General features: G+C 37.7%; 1 protein-coding gene across 4 annotated transcripts in view; it reads right to left on the reverse strand.

Annotated features, from left to right (window-relative positions):
• The window catches only part of ZMYM2 (zinc finger MYM-type containing 2), a 59,425-nt gene that overhangs the window by 15,208 nt on the left and 17,571 nt on the right, over window positions 1–26,646 (reverse strand). For all 4 annotated transcript variants that reach the window (XM_063429875.1, XM_063429901.1, XM_063429892.1 and 1 more), the window contains exons 3-11: window positions 24,229–24,523; window positions 17,599–17,761; window positions 15,769–15,981; window positions 7,180–7,336; window positions 6,389–6,504; window positions 5,677–5,790; window positions 4,108–4,258; window positions 1,342–1,514; window positions 732–897 (exon numbers count right to left, since the gene is read on the reverse strand). In XM_063429875.1, the coding sequence (XP_063285945.1) occupies window positions 732–897; window positions 1,342–1,514; window positions 4,108–4,258; window positions 5,677–5,790; window positions 6,389–6,504; window positions 7,180–7,336; window positions 15,769–15,981; window positions 17,599–17,761; window positions 24,229–24,523 (1,548 nt within the window). The remainder of the gene's footprint in view (window positions 1–731; window positions 898–1,341; window positions 1,515–4,107; window positions 4,259–5,676; window positions 5,791–6,388; window positions 6,505–7,179; window positions 7,337–15,768; window positions 15,982–17,598; window positions 17,762–24,228; window positions 24,524–26,646) is intronic.

Consider the following 26,646-nt stretch of genomic DNA (forward strand, 5'->3'; position numbering starts at 1 on the left):
ATTTAGACATTAAGTAATATAAATCTTTGCTCACTCTGGGGAGTCTGGTGGTTTAATACTCAATAATTATATTTGAGAACCGACTTTTTTATTGATGATCATCCTTAGAAAAGGAAAGTCCAGTAAAGTAATACTAAGGTTTATTCCCTAAATCAAGAGTTCTCTATTATGGACAAGTAGTTAGCATTTCCTGGTCAGGAAAACCTCATAAGATAGAAAATGCAAAAAGATTCTCATTTCCTAAATAAGAGTTAGTCAACATGGCATTTAGACTTAAGTGTGCTCGCATGAGGATTTCATACATCAAACATCTATTAACCATTCATGTTGCTGTTAGATATAAACACTAACAGAATAGGTAGCAGAAATTGCAATCACTTTTACGATTATAAAGATGAAAATGGCATGCTCTCTTACATTGATAGTAAAATGTGACGAGTGAGAATCGAGATTACATATCACTGCGTTACACTAGTTCCTCACAATCATTCAATATACAAAATTAGGAATAACAAAAACTAAATATGTTGATACTGAGAAGAAAGTGTATCTGATCTACTGTATAGTGCAAGCTGGGAATCAATATGAATACATAGATATTTTACAAACTATGAGTGAATGTTGAAATAGACCATAATGAGGTTTTAAAAATATTAAGACATTTTAGTGCATCTGTTTTACCATACACATTAGGCTAATAAAAACAAGAGTGAAAAAAAAAATGAAATTACCATAATGCATGTTTTCAGGTCCTTTCTGAGTTGACATGTTGGGCTCATTTTGCTGGCTATAGAAACGCAATAAGCACTGCTGGTCACAAAAGTTTTTTATGGTTCCTCTCCACTGTACTTTTTCCCGAAGGGTTCCTTGAGTTTTACAACAATCACACCTTGCAGCCTGCCCATAAAAAGATGAACGAAAAATGTTGTAACCTATATACATTTTTTTTAGAAGACAAGAACCAGAGCTTGAATCCGGTTACAGCCTTGTTCAGGATTACCCTAAACAGCTAAACGTTACTTTTTTCATAATAGGATGGCTATCCCTATTAGACCATAAACTATTACTGCACTTTAGTTTTTAAGCTCTAACTGCAGTGCCAAACTAGTCAAAATTTATTCAGCTACACATTATGAATGAGGACTCCGTGCTTACATAAAAAGGGGCTTCCAGACTAAACACTTACAGCATTGGATAGTCCGTAATTATTTTTACCTCATTTATAAAATACAACTATCTATAAAATAAATAGCGGATACTTTACTGGAGCATATGTTTTCCTTCGATAAACAAAAAGCTTATTTCAGATGGTAAATTTTTTTTCTTTTCTCTTTACGTTACCTTATAGTACCATTCCTGAAATTTTTTGCTGCAGTCTTCACTACAGAAATCTCTAACCATGCCATCATATTCTTTAGTTGCCCCTCTTTTACACATCTGAAAGCAGTAATTGCAAGTTACACACTTCAGTCCTAGTCGCCTTGCAAAATCTTGCTTGTATAGAAGCTTACAACCTAGAAGTAGAGAAATATCACAAAGTTACAGGATTAATTAAGGGTTCAATTATGTAAACCACATACACACAGCATTACAAATGTAGCTTCTAGTAATAACAACAGAGTAGTGTGTGGGGAAAAAATGTTTCAAGTGACACTATGGTCACCAGAACTACAGTTTATTGTACTTTTCTGGTTAGTAGAATCATTCCCTTCAAGCCTTTTGCTGTAAACAGGTTTTTAAAGCCTTTTGCTGTAAAAATGAAAGGTTTACATTACAGCCTAGTGATAACTCTACTGGCCACTCCTTAGATGGCTACTGGATGTGCTACCTAACACAGAGCTGCAGAGTTAGCAGCACTGCCATTCAGTGTAGAAAGTGCCATTCACTGCCGCAGTGAAGAAACTAAACTGTCCTCATAGAGATGCATTTATTCAATTCATCTCTTTGAGGAGATGCTGATTGGCCAGGGCTGTGTTTTACTTGTGCTGGCTCTGCCCCTGATCTGCCTGCTTGACAGTCTCAGCCAATCCTATGGGGAAGCACTGTTATTGGCTCAGACCACCACTTCTGATGATGTCAGCAGACAGAGGCAGGTCAGGGCAGACAGGGGCAGAGCCAGCAGCTACAGACTTTAACTTCAAGTGAGATTTTACTATTTTTAGGGAGACATGGGGGGTTAGATGGTGATTTTAACACTATAGGGTCAGGAATACATGTTTGTGTTGCTGACCCTATAGTGCTCCTTTAAAATACACAAATTGTGGTTCCCAAGTCGCAAAAACAATTACGTTTTTGTACTTTTTCTGGAAAATGAATTGAAAAGATTTCTAAATCTTGGACTGTTGATCCTTTATGACTTAATTTTTTATATAGATCAGCTTTTATTGAAAAAGAAAAATAGAACACTTAACAAGCATAAGTACCGATACATGATATTCAGTGTTCAAAAACAGGAACAGTCGAATATACGATATGTGTATGAGTGTCAGGGATGTTATAACCATAGTAACAGAAGAAAACTCTTAGTGTGTAATGGCATGAGGTGGTTGTCCAATGCTTAAAAACAATCTCCTCAGCCCTTAAATGATTAAATAAAGAAGTTTAGAGAGACAGGATAGAGCACACAGGAAAGAGGAAGAAGGTAGTGGTAGAAGATGCAAAGCCACGTTAGATTAAGTGAAAGAGTCAATCAGGTGGAAATTAAGTGTGGGGATCAGTCAAAGAAGGGCAAAAGACCAGGCAGAGCTCCACTACCAGCAGCTATAAATCGTACCCACAGGATTAGGGGAAAAGTGTCCCTGTCCGTCCATCCCCTCCCCCAAACGCCACCAACCAATCAAAGAGCCACCAAATGCAGTGAAACCATGTGTCAGTATACAGTTGATGGTTGTCTGTTGCTGCAAGTGCGGATTTCCTGCACTCTAAAAGTACAATCTTGTATAGTGTGTGCTTCTCTCCACTTCCAAAAGATGGTTATAAGGCTAAGGGCGGCATTGATCAAGTGGGGAAGAACAGATCTCCGATACGATCGTACTGGAAGCATTGTAAGATAGAGCAGGTAAGTTCTCTCATTAAATAAAAGTGGAATGGCCGCCAGCTGGGAAACTGTGTTGATAGCATTCTAGAATAATCTGATCTCAGAACATAACCACCAATTGTGGTTGAGGGCAGAAAATTGAGCAGTGAAAATACAGGGGCACGATCTATAAAACCAAACTGCTTCATTAAGCAGTTTTGATTAGAAAGGTGACCAAACTTATCGAATTCTGACATCACTGAAGGGATCGGTAACATTAAAAATCATAAAAATGGCAGATGTCTCCAGTTAGTGTGGCTTCCTTTTCAGCTCAATGCCCACAACACATGTGTTTACCCTTATTGTATTGAGCGATGTAACAGGGGCTACCTCTATCGCCACGTTGGCGATGCGGTCTCCATCGGGGGGGATATTGTAGAGGGAAGATTAGTAGTTCCTAAAGGCATTAGCAATAGATGTGGGAGAATAGTGTGTGTGTCTGATTGGATCTTACTGACATGTTTTCTGTCAACGTGTGCTCTAGCCAATATCTTGCCACTCTGGTTACTAAACACATAAAAGTATTTATAATCAATTTAAGAGTCAGTTTGACTTGGAGATTTAAGAGCGAGTTCAATTTTGAACGGAGGGAAGTTAGTTTCAGATACTCTGCTTTTTTTTTTTAAAGATACTTTTGTCTTCAAAAGCCACTATTTGATGCAAGAGAAAGAGGACCCTCGCATTAAATTATTTTATTTTTTTGCAGGTGAAAGCAAGTTTGATAATGTGTCAGCGAATCACACATTTATGAGGTTCCTAAAAAATCAGGTGAGTTAGGTAGTGAATTTTTCTGGAAATTTTGAGTACGGCAAGCTTTGAGGTCAGTGATGTAGGACTGGATTTTGAATCTCTGCTCTTTAAAACATAACCACTATAGTTCTGTGTAGTTGCCATTCCCCCAGATATACGTCAAACCAATCTGTAGTGCTTAATTTGCTTACAATGTCCCTTTAATAAATCATACAAGCACATTTTACAAACATTGTTTTAAACACGACATATTGCATCCAGGCAAAACAATTTTAGCATACCTTCACTACAGAATGGTTTCTTGACACCAGAGAATTTAATGACTTCATGCAAAGTCTTCTCCTCCTGGCAGTATTCACAGTATGTAACAATACAGTGCAGCTTCTTGTAATCCTCACAACAAGTGGTACTGCAGAACTGATTAACTTTATTCTGCATAGACAAAATAATTATACATAAATTACAAAGTGCAAAAATGAAAGTGGCTCTTTCCCCTACCACAACTTTTAATATTTGTTTAAGTTATCCACTGTATTGCCAACTCTGTATTTGTGAGGTGTCAGAAATAAAATGTAGACATCTATACCTCTATATCCAGCAAATGGGTACCTCCATCTTATCTCCCTGTCAATCATTGTTTTAAGCTATGTCCTTGTAGCCGACAGTCACCATACAAAAAGCATACACAGAAGAGGAGAAATGAAACAAAGTTTCTATTTCTTCTCTTCATCAGCAATGTTTGGACTGGTTTTCCATTGTCTGAACTGGATTTAGATGCCATATGATAAAATGTCTAATACAAATTTAAATAAAAAACTTAGCATCTTTTGGAATAAGGTTAACACAAGCTAGAGGTGAATTTTTTTTAATGTTTTACTCAATGGCGTAAATACCAGGAGTTACAGCTACTCTTTAAAGGAAAGAGACCTGCATCACTTGACAGCTATTTTTTTTTTTTTAAATCAGCAAGCAAACCCTTTTAAACTAATATCCCAACCAAAATAAAGCAAGAAAAAACTTTGCAAGGTATGTAAGGAAGATTTATATAAGTACCATAGACTTGGTCCAATTGCATTATTAAACACGTCTCTCAGCTAGGGAAGTTTCTTCAGCATCCCCTCCCGCTTTTAGACACCTATCTCAGTATCAGACCAGTCCACTAGTGACAGAAATAGTGCATCATTGTGCAGGAGAGAGAGAGAGAGAGAAAGAGAAACCAAACACTGAAGCCTACTCTACATGATCACACTGATAAGTCTCCCCTATCCCCTGTCAGATGTTGCAAAGTGAAGAAAACTTCCAACTGCAAATGTGTAAATCTGTCAGGCATGCCCAATGCACTTTTTCAGCATTCCTAGGGACAGGATAATCCGTTAGATCAAAGCCAAAGTGGGAGCGGAAAGCATAAAAAAGTTGTAAAAAAATAAATAAATAATTTATAACAAATATTGATCTACTTTTTCAGGCCTGCAGAGTGAGGCAACGGTCTAAAAGTTAAAGCTTTTGAACGAGACCGTTGCCTCAGAGTGATGCATTTATATATCCTTTTATTAAAGTAGTCCATACTTTTTCTAAAAGATTAAAGAAAATATATATTATATGAAGGTTTTGAATTTTAATATGATTTAACATGATCAGGTTCATATACCCAGAATTCCATCAATATACTTAATTGCTCAGCACTAGTGAAACGCTGGTAAATAGTGGCTTATTTGCCAAACACTAGACCAGAAATTTCTAGGTGCTATAAATTAAATCCATCTTCCTGCATTTTTAGAAATATATCATAAATAGCTAGCTTTAATTATAGTAAATATGCAAACCATGTAACATTGTCGCAATTGGCTTACCTCCCACTCCAGCGTTTCTGGCTTGGAAGAAAACACATTTTTACAGTAATTGCATTTTAGCTGAATGTCACTGCTGGCATGCTGACCATTTGTGGTTGATTGCATGCTAAGAGTCTACACAGAGGGGAAGAGGAAGAAAAAAAAGTTTCACATTAAATGTGTGCACCATCTCATAATAATTTTATACAAAAAAAGTACAGTGTTGAATAAGCAAGTTCATTTTCTTCTAGTATCCCCTGCTATTTTACAAAAATCTCTACATCAACAGCAATATCCCAACAAGTAGTAAAATAAATATTAAGTACACGAAATTGAAAAAAAAAAAAAATTAAACAATACAAAATTGACTTTGCCCAAAAATACAATTAAAAAAAAATTAGGGACAGCTAAATTTTGATCATATAGTGGTTTAGCTAATCTGAATTTTGAGAATGATAAAAGATTTGGGAAAACAAAAATCACACAAACAAAAAAATGGTACACCGATAGCTGCATTTTCCTGCCATTTGAAAGTGTGGGGAAAAAGAAAAAAATTATATAAAATAAATTAAAGGGGTGGGGGGGGAGGGCAGTAAAACATCTATTTACTCAGGCTAACTGCAGTTCCCAATGAAACTAATCTCCAGAGCTTATATTCCTACTAAAAGATACAAATCCAGCTTTTTGTATGCCATATGTTTACATATAAATATTGTGAAACACACTCACTCACCTGGAACTTTGCTACGCATCCAGAGCTGCAGAAGTTGTACAGCTTTCCATCAGGCATTGTGGCTTGATACTGAGGTAAAGAGTTTTTTTTACAAAAATGACAAATAATTCCCGCATCTGCAAGGGAGAAATTATGTATTTATAGGTAAAACAACTATATTTTTTTACAACCACAAAGTAACGCAATGCCTAAACGATGCATGGAATAAAAAATATATATATATATACACACAATTACTTTATTTCTATTAACACATACTAATCTAATCTTATTGTTTAAACTCAAGTCTCCTATTTTCTTAGAATATATAAAATAATTTGTTTTTTTTTTTAAACCAAGATAACCAGATTGGAGTAATCCAGGAAATCATATTTTTAGGATACTAGACAAAAGTACATTTACACTCGCACATCTGAAATTCAAGCAATGTTGTCTTACACTCTGCAAACAAAGTAATATGCATCTGCCTGAACAAATGCTTCAACTTCAATGGTCTACTTAGTTACTACTGTAAATATATTTGGCAGTTACTCAGTGCTCACAAGGAATGAAATACACAAACTTTCACAGAACTCAATAGTGGACACAGTGAAGCTTTACATAGACTGTTACTGTGACTGTATAGAATACAGTCAGACACTGGTTTCAGTGATATGCAATGGTGTACAAGTAAAAAAAAAAAAATTGCCAGTATCTGTTGCAGTGTTCTGTTACCATATGGGAATACAATTCATTAAATGGATTACGAAACTTCTCAAATACACATCCAGTAATAGCAGTTGTACACTTACTCTGAGTTGGAGGTTTTGCATATTTTGCCTTGTGATTATTCATGCACGTGGTTGAACAATATGGTTCCATGTGCCCATTCGTTCCAATACACTGGGTCATATCGAAGCACCTGCATTGCGCTTTACATCCCGTGCAACTTGTTAGCTTGCCATGTTTCTAAACAAAACAAACCAAGTACTTCAATTGTAAAAGCACAAAATCATAATGTCATTTGAAGGAGACAGACCCACTATCACAAAACAAGATTTTTCTTTCTAAAAGTCAAACAAAGACTCACTACTTTTTTTTTTTTTTTTTTTTTTAACACTGCAGTAAAAACTGAAAATGTACACTTATAAAATATACATCACAGGTTCCAAAACTTAGTTCCTCCTTCCCCCCCCCCAACAATCTGATGTGAAAAGTTTAATATAGCGATTAATAGGTATTCTATATTTCCACAGGTAAACTGGCATGCTAAACGCTGACATCGCTGTAGAGTCCGATTTGCTTACTACTAAGTGGAAAAACACCAGCACACAGACCTGTTTATATTCACGTGAAACATGAGGTATGGAGGAAAAGCCAGGGTATCCAGTCTGTGATGTATATTTTGATAGCTGAATTAAAGTTACAGTATACATTCCAAACATGTATGGTGCATACTCAAACTATGATTCTGGAATTGAGAATATTAACAAGGTACTTTGTAAAAAGAAATTGTGTTTTTGCGCAACAATCTGTTGTGTTAAGTTTGAATTGAGTCAGGTTTTTTTCTGGAGTCACTGGATGTATGGTTCAAATGTATCTATCCCTTTGTGAAATCACAGAAGTCAAACTACAAAGAAGCTGAGAAAGGCAACAGTTTGTCTCCCAGTTTTGCAATTCTGGTAAACATTTTTGTGGTGTAATATGCCTCTTCCCATAAAAGAAATCATACTGATGTTCCTGTAGCATGCAAGTAGTGTTAATTAAATGTCCTTAACAATATAAACAGGATCTCGTACAACTTATTCACATTTATATAAACTAATTTAAAGGATTGTTTAGTAAAAAAAAAAAAATTACATATTTCGTCAAATATTTCTATAAATAGTCCTGTGTGTTAGGGGTTAATACATTGAGCATTGCATTAAAGAAAAAGAAAAATTGTCAATCCCATGTGTGATTAACATGATGGTTTTTCACTACTGAGACAAAAGGTAGCCCTCAAGCAACATAATCAGGTACAGCTTATTGGCAGACTTGCATGGAGCTGGAACTAAGGTGCAAATGAGATGGGTGAAACACCCAAATTTGAATGTCATGGGTAAGCTTAGAGGGACTACAGTCACCAGAACAACTACAGCTTAATGTAATTGTTCTGGAGAGTATAATCATTCCCTGCAGGCATTTTCATGTAAACACAGCCTTTCAGACAAAAGGCAGGGTTTACATTTCCCCCTAGGGACATCTCCAGTGGCCGCTCAGATTCCTGTGCTGTTCAGCTTCTCCGCTAAACTTTCCTCATAGAGATATATTATTCAATGCATCTCAATGAGGTACTGATTGGCTAAGCCGCCGTTTGACCCGCCTCCTTCTCAATTTCAGCACTATGGGAAAGCCTTGGATTGGCTTTAATCAAACTGTCAGCCAAGAGGTGGATCGAGACGGGGCGACCTCCATAACACATTACATTTTTTTTTATTTCTTTTTGAGTGACTCAACCAATTATTTGTATTTATATTTTTAAATTTCCTGCCTTTAAAAGATACTGTTCCAATTTAAAAAAAAATAAAAAAAAATAAAAATAGATACTGTTCCACCTAGAGAACACACAAATGGTGCACTCCAAAGGCAAACATGAAGGAAAAATATCTAGTTTTAAAAACAGGGTAAAGAAAAAAAAAGGGGGGGGGGTGGTGATAGAGTAGAAAGAACTAGAACAAATAACCCTTTTTCTATGGCATGTATTACCCACTGCTTTCAATAGTTACAGTGTAAAATGAATCCATCAAAAATAAGAACATGATAAAAATGTTCATGGCCAAAGAACTATTTCTGTGCAGGGTTTAAGTGTCCAAATTCGGGAGGAAGAGATCAGCAACGCTGAATGTAAAATCTTGAATGCCCATTCCCAGAGCGCTTAGTGTCAAAATACAATTCATGCCCAATTTCCTATATTTTGGGTTTTGTGTCTTAGTGGTATTGTTTTGGATCATTAAACGTTAGATATACCTCCATTCTCTTGTCTGATCTAATTTTACATTTTGGATTAGCCTCTTTAAAAACACATTAAAAAAAAAACATCGTATTAGTTGATGAAATAAAACTCGGGCACGTTCTTCGTAATTTGTTGTACTGCAGTAGCACTGCGTTGGGATAGATGAGATACAAGAGTATGTATACTATAATATGCATATTTGGTGAAGCACTACTGATTGCTTACTAGAGTGTCGATCAGTTTGTGTGCTCTTACACAAAAATTTTATTTTTAAATTATGTGTAGTCATTACTGATCTTTTAAGTATTGTAATGATGGCGGGAGCTCTTCAACCTAGAAGTTTTAAGGGGATATCCTCCATACTTAAAGTAAACATAACTTAATCTCATGCGTTCGTTAAATCTAATCTCCCTGAAAAACCTCTCTCTCTATCCCTCTCTCCCTCTCTCCCTCATCAATCCTACAGAAGTTCCAACAAAACATACAGAATTAGAGAAAGGAAAAAAAAAACTTAAAATCCAAAAAATATCAGAACAATGTGCAACCCAGTCAGGAAGGAGTAGGCCTGAAGCATTCTTGCAAGTATAAGAATATCCCCAAGTCTAAAAGAGAGGCAACGTTAAGCCCCCACTAAAAAAATATATATAGATAAAAAAAAAATTACTTACAAGTTTGTATTCTCCACTGGTTAGTGTGTATAAAAAGATAAATGTTAAAAAAAAAAAAAAAAAAAAAAAAAAAGAGGGGGGGGGGATTGGCGAGGGGGAGGACTTTAAATTGAGAGATATCAGGTTCGAATGTACTCTTGTATAAAAATGTTGAAGTCTTTTGGCAGTTTGTCTTCCAGAATAATTTACCATGCGAGTTTTCAATGCAAGGCTGTAAGTAATTAACCAGATACCCATGCAACTTATTCCAGAACTAGTTCTTTCAGGATTATTATTATTTTAAAGAAAGTTTATATATTTAAAAAAAAAAAAAATCTAATTTTACTAAATGTGTTATGTATACAATTCGGTATAGCAGATTCTGTTTTGCCATTGATAATAAAGTAGTACCATGTGACTTAAAGGGACACTCCAGGCACTTACACATGTGCAAGTCAGTTATTCTGTGTCTTTTTCCACCTTAATATTTCTTCCTTTAATAACTTTGCCCAATGAGCACACCAATTCTGCGTCTTCCTAATCTACACCGTTTTATTTTTCAATAAAAAAAGTTGTATGTGATGTTGACAGGCTACACTGTGAAAGTGTCTGCGAAATTTCAGATCACCTAATTGCTTTCTACAATAGAAAGTGGACAGTGAACTACAGCTCACAGAAAGCACTGCACTGCCCATAAATCACTGTAGTCCATGAATGTATTGTTTAACCCCAAAAATGCCGGATGGAGGAGTGGCTTTCTGTAAAATCACTGTAAAGGCTGCAAAGTCTGGGGATTCGCAGCAGATGCAGGGACATAAAATGTATCTTATGTTTTGTTTTTGCTGTATTTCCATATTTTTAGTGCATCTACATAAAGCACTAAAAAATGGGTAAGATCCAGTCTGGAGTGAACCTTTAATTTGTACATTGCTTGTATTTTACACTTATTATTTAACAGGTATACAGCATAACCACTGGATGTAGGGTAGTTAAGAAATGGTAGTGCTAAAATAAATTACATCAACACTGTTTATTTTAAATATTTTTACATTTTAATGATAATTACAAACATTAATGAAGAACAGTTACAGTGCTGTTTTTCCACTAACAAATGTATGCAGTATAAAAAGCACTAATTTTAACCATACAAATCTTTGGTTTCTGTATAGGAAATTGTACCGCAGTTCCAAAACAAACATATAAACAATATTTTATGAAAAGCAGTACGTCCATTGCACTGAGCAAATACAATGTATGTGTTTTATATAAGGTGGTTCATTTTCAGAAAAGCAGGCACAAAAAGTTCGATTGAAATTTGGGAATAAAAGGGAAACTGGGGGATACTGTATTTTAGCCCAACTAAAGCAGAGTTAAGTGAACTAAGCATATTTTTTTAAGCGCATGCCGATTTGCAGATAAAATCACTTCATAGAACAGAACAGCAGATAGATACCTGCCAGTGACAAATGACAACTGCTAATGTGCCAAGTGTCTTTAATACTCAGACATCCAGACTTTAGAGGGACACTCCAACCATCCGGAAAACCAACATGCACATTAAAAGGACACTATAGGCACTCAGACGACTTCAGCTTTTTGAAGTAGTCTGGGTGCAAGGTCCTAGTCCCCCTAACGTCTCAATTGTAATTATTGCAGTTTTTGATAAACTGCAATAGTTACCTTGCAGGGCTAACTCCACTGACAGTCAACAGAGGAACTGACACTAGACTTCCTCAAGCTCTGCACGAGGACATCCAGCATCAGCCGAAACGCTTAGCAAAATAGTTTCCCTTTAAAGCTTAAGATAGGAAAATTATCTTACTTTCACATGTCTGCCTAAATTAACAGTTTTTGGAAAGTTAATGAATCCATTAGGCATGTAAAACCTGCAGAATAACGTTCCACTGTCATCTTTCAACAAAGACAGCTTAAGGTAGCAGAAATTTCCCAGTCATTACTAGATGCAGCAATATCAGTATTGTTTGCACTGGTGTCAACTTCAGCAGTCTTGCTGCTACAATGCATGCATTAACATTTTCCATAAGATGGCATGAAATAGTGTATGCACAACTGCATCATTTGCACATATGTTAACTGGGATCAGTGCGCACATGCGCATGGCTAAATATGTACATGTCCCATATGTAAGAACAGTGACTAACAGCGGCAGGAAAGTAGTTCTTGTTAGCTAAAGAGTGTTGTTAAATCATTGGCTGAATTATAATTGAACAGGTTTCATTATTTTTTTTTTTTGTTAAAATATCTTTTTTGGTAGGGATTTGAATTTTATTTATACATATTTTTTTTTTTTTTTATTGGAGGAAAAGTTAGTTGGCTCCAACATGGAGTGCAACTTTAACACGACTTTGTCCTTTTTCTTTTTTATTTTACACACGCTCCTCTGCTCGTGAGGCAACTCAACAAATATAAGTTTAAGAAGGGGGAATTTTTTTTTTTTTTTTTTTTTTTTAAACTAAACAAAAAACTTGCAATTTTCTACTGCTCAATATTACTCATTCCATGAGGTTGCAAAAATACAAAGTGTTTACCCAAACTGTCCAAAGCATATTCAAATATATTTAATTGGTAGGTTGCCAACATTTCTGATCAAAGATACTGCAATATGTTAAAAACCAAAGGGGGGGAGGGGAGGGTGACTTTCTTTTTTAAAGTTTACTGCCCAATAAATCCCTATGCACATATATTTTGTTTTTTTTTGGTTTTTATAACTGTAGAGTTTGTAGTAAAGCTCCAATGGCAGTCAAGTGCGAGCTCACCTGATATGTCAAGGAAAAACCTCATAGGTGAGTCCTATACCAACAATTCACCTTTGTACATTCAACCAAAAGGCAGAGAGGGATATTTTTCTAAACTGTAACACACTTATTAACCCTGAAAGCAGCAAGGTGAATTATTAGTGTAGGACTACCTGTGAGGTTTTGCCTTGACGTGGCAGGTGAGCCTACACTTCAATGGCCATTGGAGTAATACAAAAAAATAAAATAAAAATAAAATTCCAATCATATAAATGTGCATAGCGATTTAGGATACTGCACAAGTAATTTTTTTCTATGGTTTTTATCATATGTATTGGGGCCTTGAGCACCATCTCATCTTAAGAGGTTAAACTTATGAATGGTTTAACAAAGGGCTCCAAACCGCACCTGTCCTCCAGATCCCTCTGTCCCTCATGATCTTTCGCTTCAAATAAACATTGCAAAGAATGCCTGTTGTAAGCCAGAAGCGTCACTTGATGATGTCAGTCCAAGTCCTCCCATTGAGGAAAATCACTTTGGGGGTGGGGGTTGAGGAGTACTGGCGGCAGCTCAATAACCAACTGTAGTCGAACGGGTATGTATTGCAGATGAACACCTTGACTTTGGAAGTTATTCTCACAATAATTGTTTTCGCCCCCCCAGGTCTTTGCATCTGAATATCAGGTACTTGCTCTTTACTGCCAAAGTTTTCTATATATTGGCACAACACTAAAAATCTTTTGCCTTTATGCCAGATTCTCACCTTTAGAGCCTGGAAAGACTTAGAGTTGTATTTTTTTTTTTTTTTATATAAACCAAGCATCACGAGATACGCAATGTCTTTGAAACAAGTGTTTAGATTAGTTACCACAGTATCTTGTTTGGCAATAAATGTAACCATATACAGATGGGGTAGATAATTACAGAGATTTATGATGGGGTAGATAATTAGAGATATATGACAAAGTGTGTAGATTAGCATTTATGTGAAATAAAATCTAATTATCAGCTTAAAAACACAAATACAAAGTTACAAAATCAAGCATTTAATGTTTAAATGAATTCAACTCTAGAACTAGAAATACATTATAGGTATTTTTCTATACCCAAGAGCCTGTTTATCCACTACCTCGTGCTATTGAAGTATTTAACAAGTATACCAGCGCCCACCCCTCCCCTCATGGTTATCATCAAACTATTAGAGAGTGGTTTGATGGAAGCCAGTGTTCTCCACAGCACTTCGAAGCCATCTACTCCCCAGCCACACTGTCAACATGGAATAGAAATAGGTTTTAGTCAGACCTACCCAATCTGAATGGCATTGGCTAAGAGAGTTAGGGACAGGTTAGTGGTTAGTCCAGGGTTCTCTAAACTTTTGCAGTTTGACATGAAACTGGGACATGACATACAGATTTAGAATGTCACTGGGTGATGGAGCAAAATCAAATTGAAAACCTCCCACTTCCTAACAATATATGAAGAGAGGGACGACGAAACATGGACATTCTCAAACAGACCACGCGTCAACTGCCTATATAGTAGTTTGCACACAAACATTTTCTTAAATAAAATATTTTCTACATTTCCTAACATATCAATTATGAAAATAACTCATTTTTAAATATTTACCTTAAAATATCCCTTTTCAGGCACCAAATGAGGTTTAAGGGTTTAAACTTTGGAAATCGCAACATATCATTAGTGGTTAAAAAAAAAAAACACTCCAGGCACCATAACTTAATTGTAATGATGATGTTTTGTTTGAGGAGGTCAATTGGCTCCGTAAGTGGTTAAACCGCTAACGAACAGTGTAGAATCTGGCAGTGTAGATTTAGACTTGAATCAGGAAGCCTCAAACAGGATGCTCACGGCCTATCAATAGCTCCTCCTCCACAAAACAGCTAGAGAAAATAAGTTTATTTTAAATGATTCTCAAGCAGTTTTGTGAATGTGGAGCTATTGACACGCTGATCGTTTTAACCCCTTGAGGTAAGCTGTTGGCAGGATCCACTCATAACATAACTTCATTCTGATTACGTTGTTTTGGTGCCTGGATTGTAGGGTAGTGATAATCCTGCTACAATTTTTAGGTGACCAACTGTACTATTTTTGGTGTACACTGTAATGGTTAACTGCTATACACTATCAGGATTAGTATTGTTTACAATACAAATAGTATGCAGAAAAAAAAAAAGAAAAAAAAAAAAAAAAAAGAATCTCTTGTATATCATATCAAAATAAATGCTTATGCAACCCACAACCAGAAAAATATATTTAAATTGTATATTTCTATCATTATACTATATTTTCCTTAAACTGAGATGCAGTCAAAGCACTTAGAACAGAGTGAGGTTTCTTTATCCTTATTACAAAATTTGAAACACAAAACTTTAGAGAATGCTACGCTAGCACTATATCCATCTATACATCTTCATACTAATAAACAGGGATAGTTTAATTGCTGTGATTTCAAAAAGGCATGGCACAGAATACTTTGCACCTTGTCAAATTAATGGCATCAAAGCTTTTGTTCTCTTAATGGTGAGTGCACCCTGTGACGAACTGAAAGTGCATGTTTTGCAGGGTAAAACCAAATAAGAATCTACAAACATATGAATCCTTGTTTGTAACAATGAGTTGCATACACAGTGCTAGGTATTACAAACAGCAATATATGGACTACATAACTACATAAAATAAGAATATGCAAAACAATAACTGTCAAGAATCAGAAGATAAATATATGTAACAGTATATATGTGTGTATGTATATACACACACAAAATCACATTATGTATGAGTATATGCCACACAAATTAAACAGTTCAATTTTGTCTCTATTGTTAAACAAATACAAAATTATTTAACCTTTTCACTGTCAAAGGATCTGGTCACAATTTGCACATCACCTGTATGCAGACCCTGTGACAAAGAACGGATCAAAAAGAAAGATTTATTTTCTTTCTAGTAGTACAAGTTGTGACAAGTTGAAAGTGAGTTTACCAGCTTAAAATCATTGAGGCAGGCTGGGCTGCAAAACCTCTTCCACTGGCCTTCAACCATAAGTACATTATTTCCAGCGCCTTTGCTTGGCAAATATTCTCCACACTGTTCGCAGCAATTCATGATCAAGCCATTAGCCATCCTGTATCGATTGAAGCAGTGATCGCTGCAGAGCTTATGGGTCATGTTTTTAAAGCTAACCTCATGGCGAATCTGGGGAAAACAAGTACAAAAAAAAAAAGTCACGTCAAAAAAAAAAAAAACACCAACTAAAAAAGTATAATTTAAAGTTAATGAGCTTAAATTAACAACCAAACATGTGCACCCTTTTCTTGACAGATAAAAAACATTTTAATCTGCTTTCAATAAAGGTAAAGTAAAATAGAAGACGTGGATAATATACCACCATCCTCTTGATAGTGTTCACCTTTACAGTTATTAAAGGACCACTACAGTGCCAGGAAAACATACTCGTTTTCCTGGCACTATAGTGCCCTGAGGGTGCCCCCATCCTCAGGGACCCCCTCCCACCGGGCTCTGGTGTGAGGAAGGGTTAAACTTACCTTTATTCCAGCGCCGGGTGGGGAACTCTCCTCCTCCTCTCCGCCTCCGATCCTCCCTTTCGGCTGAATGCGCATGCGCGGCAAGAGCTGCGCGCGCATTCAGCCAGTCTCATAGGAAAGCATTTACAATGCTTTCCTATGGACGCTTGCGTGCTCTCACTGATTTTCACAGTGAGAATCACGCAAGCGCCTCTAGCGGCTGTCAGTGAGACAGCCACTAGAGGATTTGGAGGCTGGATTACCCTATTATAGTTTCTCTGAAACTGCTATGTTTATAAAAAAGGGGGGGGGGGGAGGGGGGGGGGTTATCCTAGAGGGACCTGGCACCCAAACCACTTCATTAAGCTGAAGTGCTCTGGGTGCCTAGAGTGGTCCTTTAATGAGGTAAAAAAAAAATTTAGGTTAAGTACCATGCAATTTTTAAATCAAGGGGGCAGAGGTTGCAGAAAAAACACTAAGAATAACAAAGCATCATGGAAGCTGTAGTTTTAAAAGAAAATCTAGGGATCTACCTGTTGGGCACCTCTGGCTTAAACTATCCTCCTTACATCTCAAAATATTTAACTTCATACAGTTGTCAGAGTTCAAACATCAATAATGTTAAACAGCAGAGGGTGCCAGCAAGCATGCAAGAAAACAAAAACTGATAAATAAGTTTATAAAAACGTTGCAAGAACAAACAGTCCTTATGTTCACCTCAACCTTTTCTAATAATTTGTTCATATACACTTCAATACCCATTATAAACGCAATAAAAACTTGTTCCCTGGATGATATAAAACAAAACTAAAAATACAGGACAGACCTACTTTAATGTCCAGAAAAGATAAAATCAAAGCGATATATGCTCTCATTCCACAATGCCAAGCACAAAGCCTGCTGTAGTGGGTATAGGGAGAGCATCAACCATAGAGTGCAGACAGGCAGGCTTTGCTTGGTGAGGACATCCAGTTTCTTCTTTAGGAAAAGACTGAATGTGGTGCAAGTGATTGGGGACCCAGGTAAGTTCCCAAACCTTATTAAAAATGTTTGACAAACTACTCTGGGAGGGCACATGCACTCGTGACATCATAACCACTATGGACTGTGGCGGGTATATTGCTGAAAGTGTTCCTCTAACATAGAAGTCTATGATTTTGATAAATGCTTACAAGCCATTTGGCCAACACCAACAGTGAAAAGTTAAGCTCTATGATGTACCAGGATGTCATATGCACAACAGATGCATTATAAATACAAGTATACAAACATTTCTGTTAATCCATACCTCTGTTAATTTGCCACAAATAGTGCATCTCGATTTGCTTTGATTTTTGGAAGAATTCTGCTTGTCCTCATAGACTGATAAACAATACGTACTGCAGAACTCTTGGAAAGATTCGCTCGAATCTACTTGAGCAACAATTGTTCCTTTCATTGTTGTAATATCTCTGGGGGGAGAAATCATCACTGGTTAATGATTGCAATACATTTTAAATAGTCGGAGTTTGAAGTACACACATTCACAAACCACATGGAAAATGACAGAAAAATGTTATAAATATGTGTAACTACTTGCCTTATTGCTAAAATAAGATCAGCAGTTTTAAATCTGTTGTGGTTTTATCTTTAACCCCTTAAAGGGACACTCCAGGCACCCAGACCACTTCGGCTCATTGGAGTGGTCTGGGTGCCAACTCCCACTACCCTTAACCCTGCAAGTGTAATTATTGCAGTTTTTTTTAAACTGCAATAATTACCTTACAGGGTTAAGTCCTCCCCTAGTGGCTGTCTATTAGACAGCCACTAGAGGGACTTCCTGCTTCCTGCGTCGCTCTATTCCCCATAGGGAAGCATTGAAATTCATTTTCAATGCTTTCCTATGGGGTGCGCTAATGCGCATGCGCGGCATTGCCGCGCATGCGCATTAGGTCTCCTCGGCCGGCGGGCGAGATCAGTCTCGCCCACCGGCCGACGTAAGTAGAAGGAGGAGCGGCGGGGGAGGAGGAAGCAGCGACGTGGGACCTGTCGCTGCCCCTGGTAAGTCACTGAAGGGGTTTTCACCCCTTCAGCAACTGGGGATTGGGGGGGTGGGAGGGAGAGGGACCCTCCAGTGCCAGGAAAACGGATTGTTTTCCTGGCACTGGAGTTTCCCTTTAAGGACACATGACATGTGTGACACGTCATGATTCCCTTTTATTCCAGAAGTTTGGTCCTTAAGGGGTTAAAGGGACACTCCAGGCACCCAGACCACTTCTGCCTATTGGAGTGGTCTGGGTGCCAGCTCCCACTACCCTTAACCCTGCAAGTGTAATTATTGCAGTTTTTTTATTTGCAGGGTTAACTCCTCCTCTAGTGGCTGTCTACTAGACAGCCACTAGAGGGCACTTCCTGGTCTATAGCACAGGTGCTATAGCGTCGCTGGACGTCCTCACGCTATGTGAGGACCTCCAGCGTCGCTAAAATCCCCATAGGAAAGCATTGAAAGAATTTTCAATGCTTTCCTATGGGGAGGTCTAATGCACGTGCGCGGCATTGCCGCACATGCGCATTAGGTCTCATCCCGCCAGGCAGCCGCGCACGCGCAATCGGTGGGCGGACCCTAAACCACCGCCGGCAACATGGGAGGGAGAGGGGACCTGCAGTGCCAGGAAGACAATTTGATTTCCTGGCACTGGAGTGTCCGTTTAACGGATCATTATATATGCAGCTGACAGACCCAAAAGCCCAACCAATCAGGAGCCTCTCATTCTGGTCTATTCCCAACACGATTTATGGAATATATAATCATCCATTTGCTTTTCATTTTGTATGAGTGCAACTGTTCAATAAGTGAGAAAAAAATCCATATCGTAGCTGCTATAGGTTTATACTAGCTATCATACTTAAAGTGGCATTTAAAAGAAGATACAGTTACAAAATGAGTTGTAACTGAACAGAACCATTTAATAAATACCCTAACAAGTACATGGTTAGGTCTGCTGAACTGAGTTTTGATTAATTTGACACATTTATTTGACATTACATGTCTAGAAAGGAGTAACATTTAAAGATCGTATACGATAGATTATTTGCCTTTCACAAATTGGACAAGACAATATATGTAAAGCTCTTGCTGTTTCAGAACAGTCATACGGTTTCATCTACTGCTATATCAATATTTTGAATGTTCGTTGAAAATGGAAAAGGAAAGTCAGTTTGTCCAGCATATAGATACAAACGATATAGATTATATAATAGTTGAAAGATAGGTTGATTTATTACACCACTTTTTATACAACATGAATTATTTTACCAATTGTATTTTCCTTCAGACAGGTCTGGTTAGTATATCAAATTTGTATTGCAGTTTTGGGAGTAAACCAAGTTTAGTCAATGTTTTACTGCCATCTAGGGGCTATTTCTTCTAACTGACTATGTGTGACAAATTGTAGTAATTAAGCAAAAGAGGTTTTTTTTTTTGTTTGTTTTTTTAAATAGCAGAATACAGGTATGTCAAAAACAATGTGTAGACAAGTAAAGAATCAAAAATAAATTATCTGAGAGAGGTGAGAACTTAAAGGAGCACTATAGTCACCGACACCACTTTGTCTCAAATAAGTAATCTGGAAACCGTGTCCCTGTCATCTTAACCCACAAAGTAAAACAGTGCAGTTTGAGAAACTGCATTGGTTTTAAATTGCAAGGTTAAAGTGAAGATGCTACGAATGATTTAACTTACCTTAAAATCGCACCCATGTACATTGAATACACAATATATCACAAACATATATGGTGCATTCAATGTAAAACAATGAATTACTAACTTTTACTCCATTCCAGCACAGCAATCTTCATGCTTCGTGGGTTCTTTGTGTAACACCCACCTGCGGACATAGTCTTCCACTGCTTCGCTCCGCCTGTTTTTCTTTGATTTTCCTTGCTTAGGACGTATACCCAAGCAGAGAATATTTAGTCAGTGACGTTGGCACGCTGGCTTTGTTGCCTATACTCCTCCAATACTCCATACCTGGCAATGGAGTTTCCATAGTAACTGCAGCCCTTGTGCTGTAATTGCTATGGGAGGAGTGCAGAGGGATCTCGTGTGGGAGTCTTTTCGCAGTAATACCTCCGCATTGGTGATAGCTGGGAGAGAAACCTATTTTTAAATGGGTTTTTCTCCTAATCTAATCATTTGCTAGCAAAACTGTTTGCATGACATATAGATTAGATCTCATGCTTAATCCAATAAGCATCACCCAGTTCTCAAAGAACACCACAGTCCAGGTTTGGTCAGTAAGCCCATATGAAGAGGATTAAGGAACACTACAACTGTCCCTAGTTATATACAGCCCCCTCCTAAACAATAAAAAGTTTAACTTAAGCATTTTTCAATGTCAAGGCTCCCTCGGTGCTGCTCACCTCTCAGTCTTCCGCAACGTCAACAAAAAAAAGCATGGCTTCTACTGTATTCAATGTTTACCTATTAGTTTCCAAGTCATGTGACTGTATTATTCTGTCGGTGAGCGGTGTGACTCTAGTGGCTGTCAGTAAGATAGCCACTAGAGATGGATTAAACACTGCAATGTAAACATTGCGGTTACTAAATAAAGGTTTTACAATGCAGTGTTAAGAAGACACGGCCAGTACACTAAGACCACTTCATTGAGAACTTTAGTGGTCCTTTAGGAATTGCCCAAGTCATGGACTGTAAGTGTTTTAACCCCTTAAGGACCAAACTTCTGGAATAAAAGGGAATCATGACGTGTCAGACATGTCATGTGTCCTTAAGGGGTTAAGTACTAAGCTGGTAAGCACTTGTGACGAACTGAGCCTCGTAACGTGTTCTTGGAGGGGTCTGCTGGCCAGCCTCTTACCAAAAGACTATGGGCTCTTTAAAAAACTAGGTGAACACACTTGGTCCGTGTGATTTTATATTTGGCTCGGGAACCAAACAGCCGCACGAACCAGAGACCATCCTGGAACTTGTTGAGCCTAATTGCTACTTTGTAGCAATTTCCATCACAGAGTTCTAAGTGTTCGTCTGAGTGGCTGCAATTCCAATGGATGACCACGAAGTGGCAGACATGTTGTTCCTGCGAACGTAAGCAGCAGGGTTTGGGCATTAATCTCATGGAACTGAAAAATGACAAACTCCCGAATACAGCTGGACTTCAAGCATCGCCTGTGTTCGGTTCTACAACACTTAGAAAGGCACTGTTCGGTGGAAACGTTCCCACGAACAAGGGGATCAAGTTTCAGGATAAGACTATTAACTCTGTTCGGTAGTTTGTTCATTTTTAAACTACTGAACTAAACCGACCGCAAGCCCTGATTCTCTGGAACGGTTTTGGGCATGGGACCATGCGGGTGGTCGGTCAAATTATGAACTGATCTGGGTGATTTTTGGATATGTTGGTCACCCAGATCAGGGGATATAACTTTTGTGGGTTTTGTAAAAATTTATGTTTTCTGTGCCTGGAGATAATTGAGTTTAGTACAGTACTGACTCAATTATCTCCCAGGCATAGGGGAGGGATTGACCTATTTTATATGGGAGCGTCCTGGACCTGAGAGACAATGTGATTGTGTATATGTTTTTACTGTAGTCTACTCTCCAGGGGAGAGTGCCCTTTGCATGGGAACCTGCATATAAGGCCAGTTGTGGCTGCCATTAAAAAGATTAGTTTTACCCTTCATGAAGTCTAGGCTCATATTTGGGGGATTGGAGAGCTATATCCACTCTGGGGATTGCTATAATTACTATACTCCCTTGGATCACAACACTTGGTCTTGTAAGAGAACCTGCTTCATTCTCTGGACTAGGAGAGGTCTACCCACTGGAAACTCGATCCTGGGGGTCCAGGGTGGGTGGAGGACAGCAAGACCCCAACCAAGCTGCTGCTTGTGTGGTTTACGGTAGTTATGGTGTCCCAGTGGTGCTCGCAAGTACTAGGAAGCAGCAATTGACTGAGGTAACCGGTCGGGGTGCCAGGCGGTCAGTCACAGCACTGATCTGGATCACATTACTATTGTGATCAAATGAACTGCAGCATTTTTTTTTTTATATAACCTCAGTATTTCTCATAGCAAATAAAGGCCTAGGTTAGATAAGAAATAGAAAAATGAATTAGGAATTGTACACAAGGAAGCGTCAAATTAAATCCCAATTAAACCCACCAAACAATACAGAACTATAGATTATATTTAATTACACTGCTATCAAAAGGCTGTAAAAAGTGTGTGTATCGAATAATGGATCCATTAACCGTTTCACTAAACTTTTTTTATGCACCTTTTACAGCATATAGACTGCTGTTATGGGATTTTATAAAACTTTAAACTTTCAAGGTTTTTTTTTCCCCTTGAAACAAACTGGAGAAAACGTGTTCCATCGTTTACTTGTCTTCCAGTTGGGTATAATGATGGTGCCTCATGTGTAATATGTTGATCAATTTAGTAAGATACAAGGCAAATGTAAGATGTGAATTACAAATTCAAAGCATTTAAAAAAAAAAAAAATTAAATACACTTGGATGTTTGTTTGTTTTTTTTTAAAAAAATATATGCTGGCCCAATAAGCTTAGAAGAGGTCATTGTATCCAAAAGTTCTGGTTATATTTAATTTGTGGTTTTCACTCGTACAAGCACACCAGTCTGAGTAATTCACTCTACTCATGAAGTGATATCTGAATGAAAAAAATAAAACAAAGAGCTAAAATAAACTATAGTGGAGTTTGAGAAGTTATTTAAATCAGCTATGTTTAGCTAAATTTTGAGATTCAGATTTAAATTTTGAAGTTCAGTGGATGACTGATTTCATTTCAGTGTGTATATTGTAATCCTGATGTGAGCTAATAGAGGGAAAGTAAAATATAAAAGCTACTTTGGTTTGAGCTGAATAGACTGAATAAAGCAATAACCAATTTGAAATGTGATTGTTTTTTAAGGAAAGTAATAGGTTTAAAGAAGACATGAGCCAGATTCACATGCTGACATTTTCACATACATATGAGTGTTTCATGATAAGTGGTTCTGTAAATTAAAAGACCACTCTAGTGCCAGGAAAACAATCGTTTTCCTGGCACTAGAGTGCCCTGAGGGTGCCCCCGCCCTCAGGGACCCACTCCCGCCGGGCTCTGGGGGGAGGAAGGGGTTAAACTTACCTCTTTCTCCAGCGCCAGGCAGGGAGCTTTCCTCCTCCTACTCTCCTTCTTCCTTGTGACGTCATCGGCTGAATGCGCATGCGCGGCAGGAGCCGCGCTCGCATTCAGCCGGTCGCATAGGAAAGCATTTACAATGCTTTCCTATGGAAGCATGCGTGCTCTCACTGTGATTTTCACAGTGAGAAGCACGCAAGCGCCTCTAGCGGCTGTCAATGAGACAGCTACTAGAGGTTTTGGAGGCTGGATTAACCCTCAGTATAAACATAGCAGTTTCTCTGAAACTGCTATGTTTATAAAAAAAAAAAAAGGGTTAATCCTAGAGGGACCTGGCACCCAGACCACCTCATTAAGCTGAAGTGGTCTGGGTGCCTAGAGTGGTCCTTTAAGGTTTTATTTAAGATAAATAATGAAACAATTCCACAATGCAGATACTATGGCATGATACAGCTACTATGAGTAGATGTGGAAGAATGTCTCCTACGTTTTAAGTACTAGAAAATAAAAAAAATGAAAATATAAAAATGAAAACAAAATGATGGATTTGAGGTGCTTTTCATCCTACTGCAATGCCTGTTCACATTGAAACTATTTTTTTTTTTTTTGCATTACACATTTATGTGCAGTTCTACTGGTGTTCCCCATCAAGGCTCAACCAATTGATTGACTGCAAAAGATAAGGAGCTACAGTTTTGATTCGTCACATTTTAATAACTCTTAAGGATAGAAAGGATCAGATAAAGGATCACAAACAAATTCATTTGAAAGTTGCTTACTTTTTACACATTGTGCAGAGCTTCTTTGGAGCTGGTTTATGCGAAAATGATGATAAGCAATTGGTGGAACAGAACAAATGTGTAGAGCCTTTCCTCTGATATGCAGTCTGCCCTTTCTGGAGTGGCTTTTTGCAATTCGCACAAGTGACTTTAACCGCTTTCGGAGGTGGTGGCTGTGGTTGCTGCGATGGAGACTGAAGAACCTGCTTTGGAAGGGAGGCTACCGGTGAGGAGGAATCCACTCCTGGTTGCTTCTGGTTCCTTGGAAAAGAAGCAGATTGGGATATCCAAGAATCTAAAGGAGGACAAAAAGAAATAAAGTGGGCCCTGAGTTTACTCCAATTTAAATTAGACAGCAAGGGTTGAAACATTTCCATAAAATAAAATTTAGCAATAAGAAAGAATGTTTATATTCTATGACAGATGCACATTAACACACTAGTAGAAATGTCTACCCAGCAAACAAAATATTCTCACAGACAGGTCTAATATGGTAATGTTCGTTTACATTCAGATAATTATAGAAGAAATTAACAGCAAGTATATAGATTAATAGATACTTTCTGCACAGAGAATGGCAGACTGTAGTAAACTTAGAAGCTGTACTTCGTCATTGCCCCAATATCAATGGCCACCCCAGAATTCCAAGCATGCAGGTGTACATTAGGATTTGTGGATGCCCCTGTATCATTTGGAGGTAAGTAGGCCGCACATGCAGCTGGTTCACACTTCCAAGTTTGTAGTCTTGACTGCTGTGCCATTATCCAGTTCTAATATGCAACCATATGGAAGTTTATCCAATGGGTGCTAGTGATAAGAATGCTTTAGAAAGGTCTGTACCTTTCTAAAGCATTTCTCTCTATGAGGTGACAGTCTAAGATGAAGTCAATCACTGCCTGCTGGCTACACTTTCCTCATACTGTGGCAGCAGAGAGGAAGGAAATGAGATATCTGTGATGGAGGACCAACTTCCAGCTTAAACAGTTGAATTCCTGAAGCCAAACAGTGCCCGGACACCTGTCTCCATTACAACGTCAAACTTATGTGAGTGTTCCTTTAAAGCAGGTCTTGTTATCCTTCCACCATCATGTTGTCAATTAACATTACAGTGTACTTTATAACCATATAAACGGTTCACCAATTAAAAAAAAATATATAAAAAAGTAAATATCCAGAACCTGCCACATCTGTAGCATTGCAAGAACAGCCATGTTGAATTTTCAAGAAATTAACAGGAACACAGGTCTTGATTTAAAAGGAACACTATAGTGTCAAATACACAAGCATGTATTTCTGACCCTATAGTGTAAAAAAAAAACCATCTAGCCCCTCTGCCACCATAAATATTGTAAAATCTTACCTTTATTGCAGTCTGCTGCAGCTGGCTCTGCCTGCTTGGCTGACATCAGAAGCGTTGATCTGAGCCAATAATGCTTTCCCGTGGGAAAGCATTAGATTGGCTGAGCTTGTCAAGTAGGCAGATCAGGGGGATAGCCAGTACAAGCCAAACACAGCCATGGTCAATCAGCATTTTCTCATAAAGATGAATTGAATCAGTGCATCTCTATGAGGAAAGTGCAGTGTCTGCATGCAGAGGGTGGAGCACTGCCCCAAGAAAGCACCTCTAGCAGCCATATGAGGAGTGGCCACTGGAAGTATCCCTAGGCTGTAATGTAAACCCTGCCTTTTCTCTGAAATAAAACAGCGTTTACTGCAAAAAGCCTGAATGGACGGATTATACTCACCAGAACAAATACAATAAGTGGTAGTTGTTCTGGTGACTATAGTGTCCCTTTAATACTGTTGGATAAGCTTTCTAAATGATTTAATATTTTTTGTTAAACTTTAAAAAAAAAATCCACATATTAAAATATCAAATAGTTTTTGTAAGAATATTAACAAAACTAATCAAAATATTTTAATTGTAATTAAATAATTTTAAAAGTTTTCCTTATGCATATTACATGTCACTGAACACAGCATTTAATGCAAATATAAATAGCGAACGTGTTTTTTTTCTCAAATGAGAAAATCTAACTTTTATAATACATTAAGTAGTAACCATTTGTCCACAAAAAAATAAAAACAAATTTGCATGCACCAACTGTAACTATTTACACATCAACTGTCAATTTGGCAGATCTAGAACGTTTTTCCCCCTAGGGTAGCATGCACATCACAAAAATGGACTTTACAATAATGCAATGTTTAAAAGCAGCAGTCACCCTTTCCCTCCACTTTGGGGGGGTGAGGGGGAGAAGTACTTTGACTCTGTATATTACATACACCTGACACTGTGCAGAGCTACTGCCTTCTAGATGTGTCACTCCTCCCCAGCTATCACAAGTCTGACAGTGCCACTTTAACCCCTTAAAGGACCACTCTAGGCACCCAGACCAGCTTAATGAAGTGGTCTGG

The sequence above is a fragment of the Pelobates fuscus genome, chromosome 1 (genome assembly GCF_036172605.1).
Source record: "Pelobates fuscus isolate aPelFus1 chromosome 1, aPelFus1.pri, whole genome shotgun sequence".
NCBI classification, from domain to species: domain Eukaryota; kingdom Metazoa; phylum Chordata; class Amphibia; order Anura; family Pelobatidae; genus Pelobates; species Pelobates fuscus.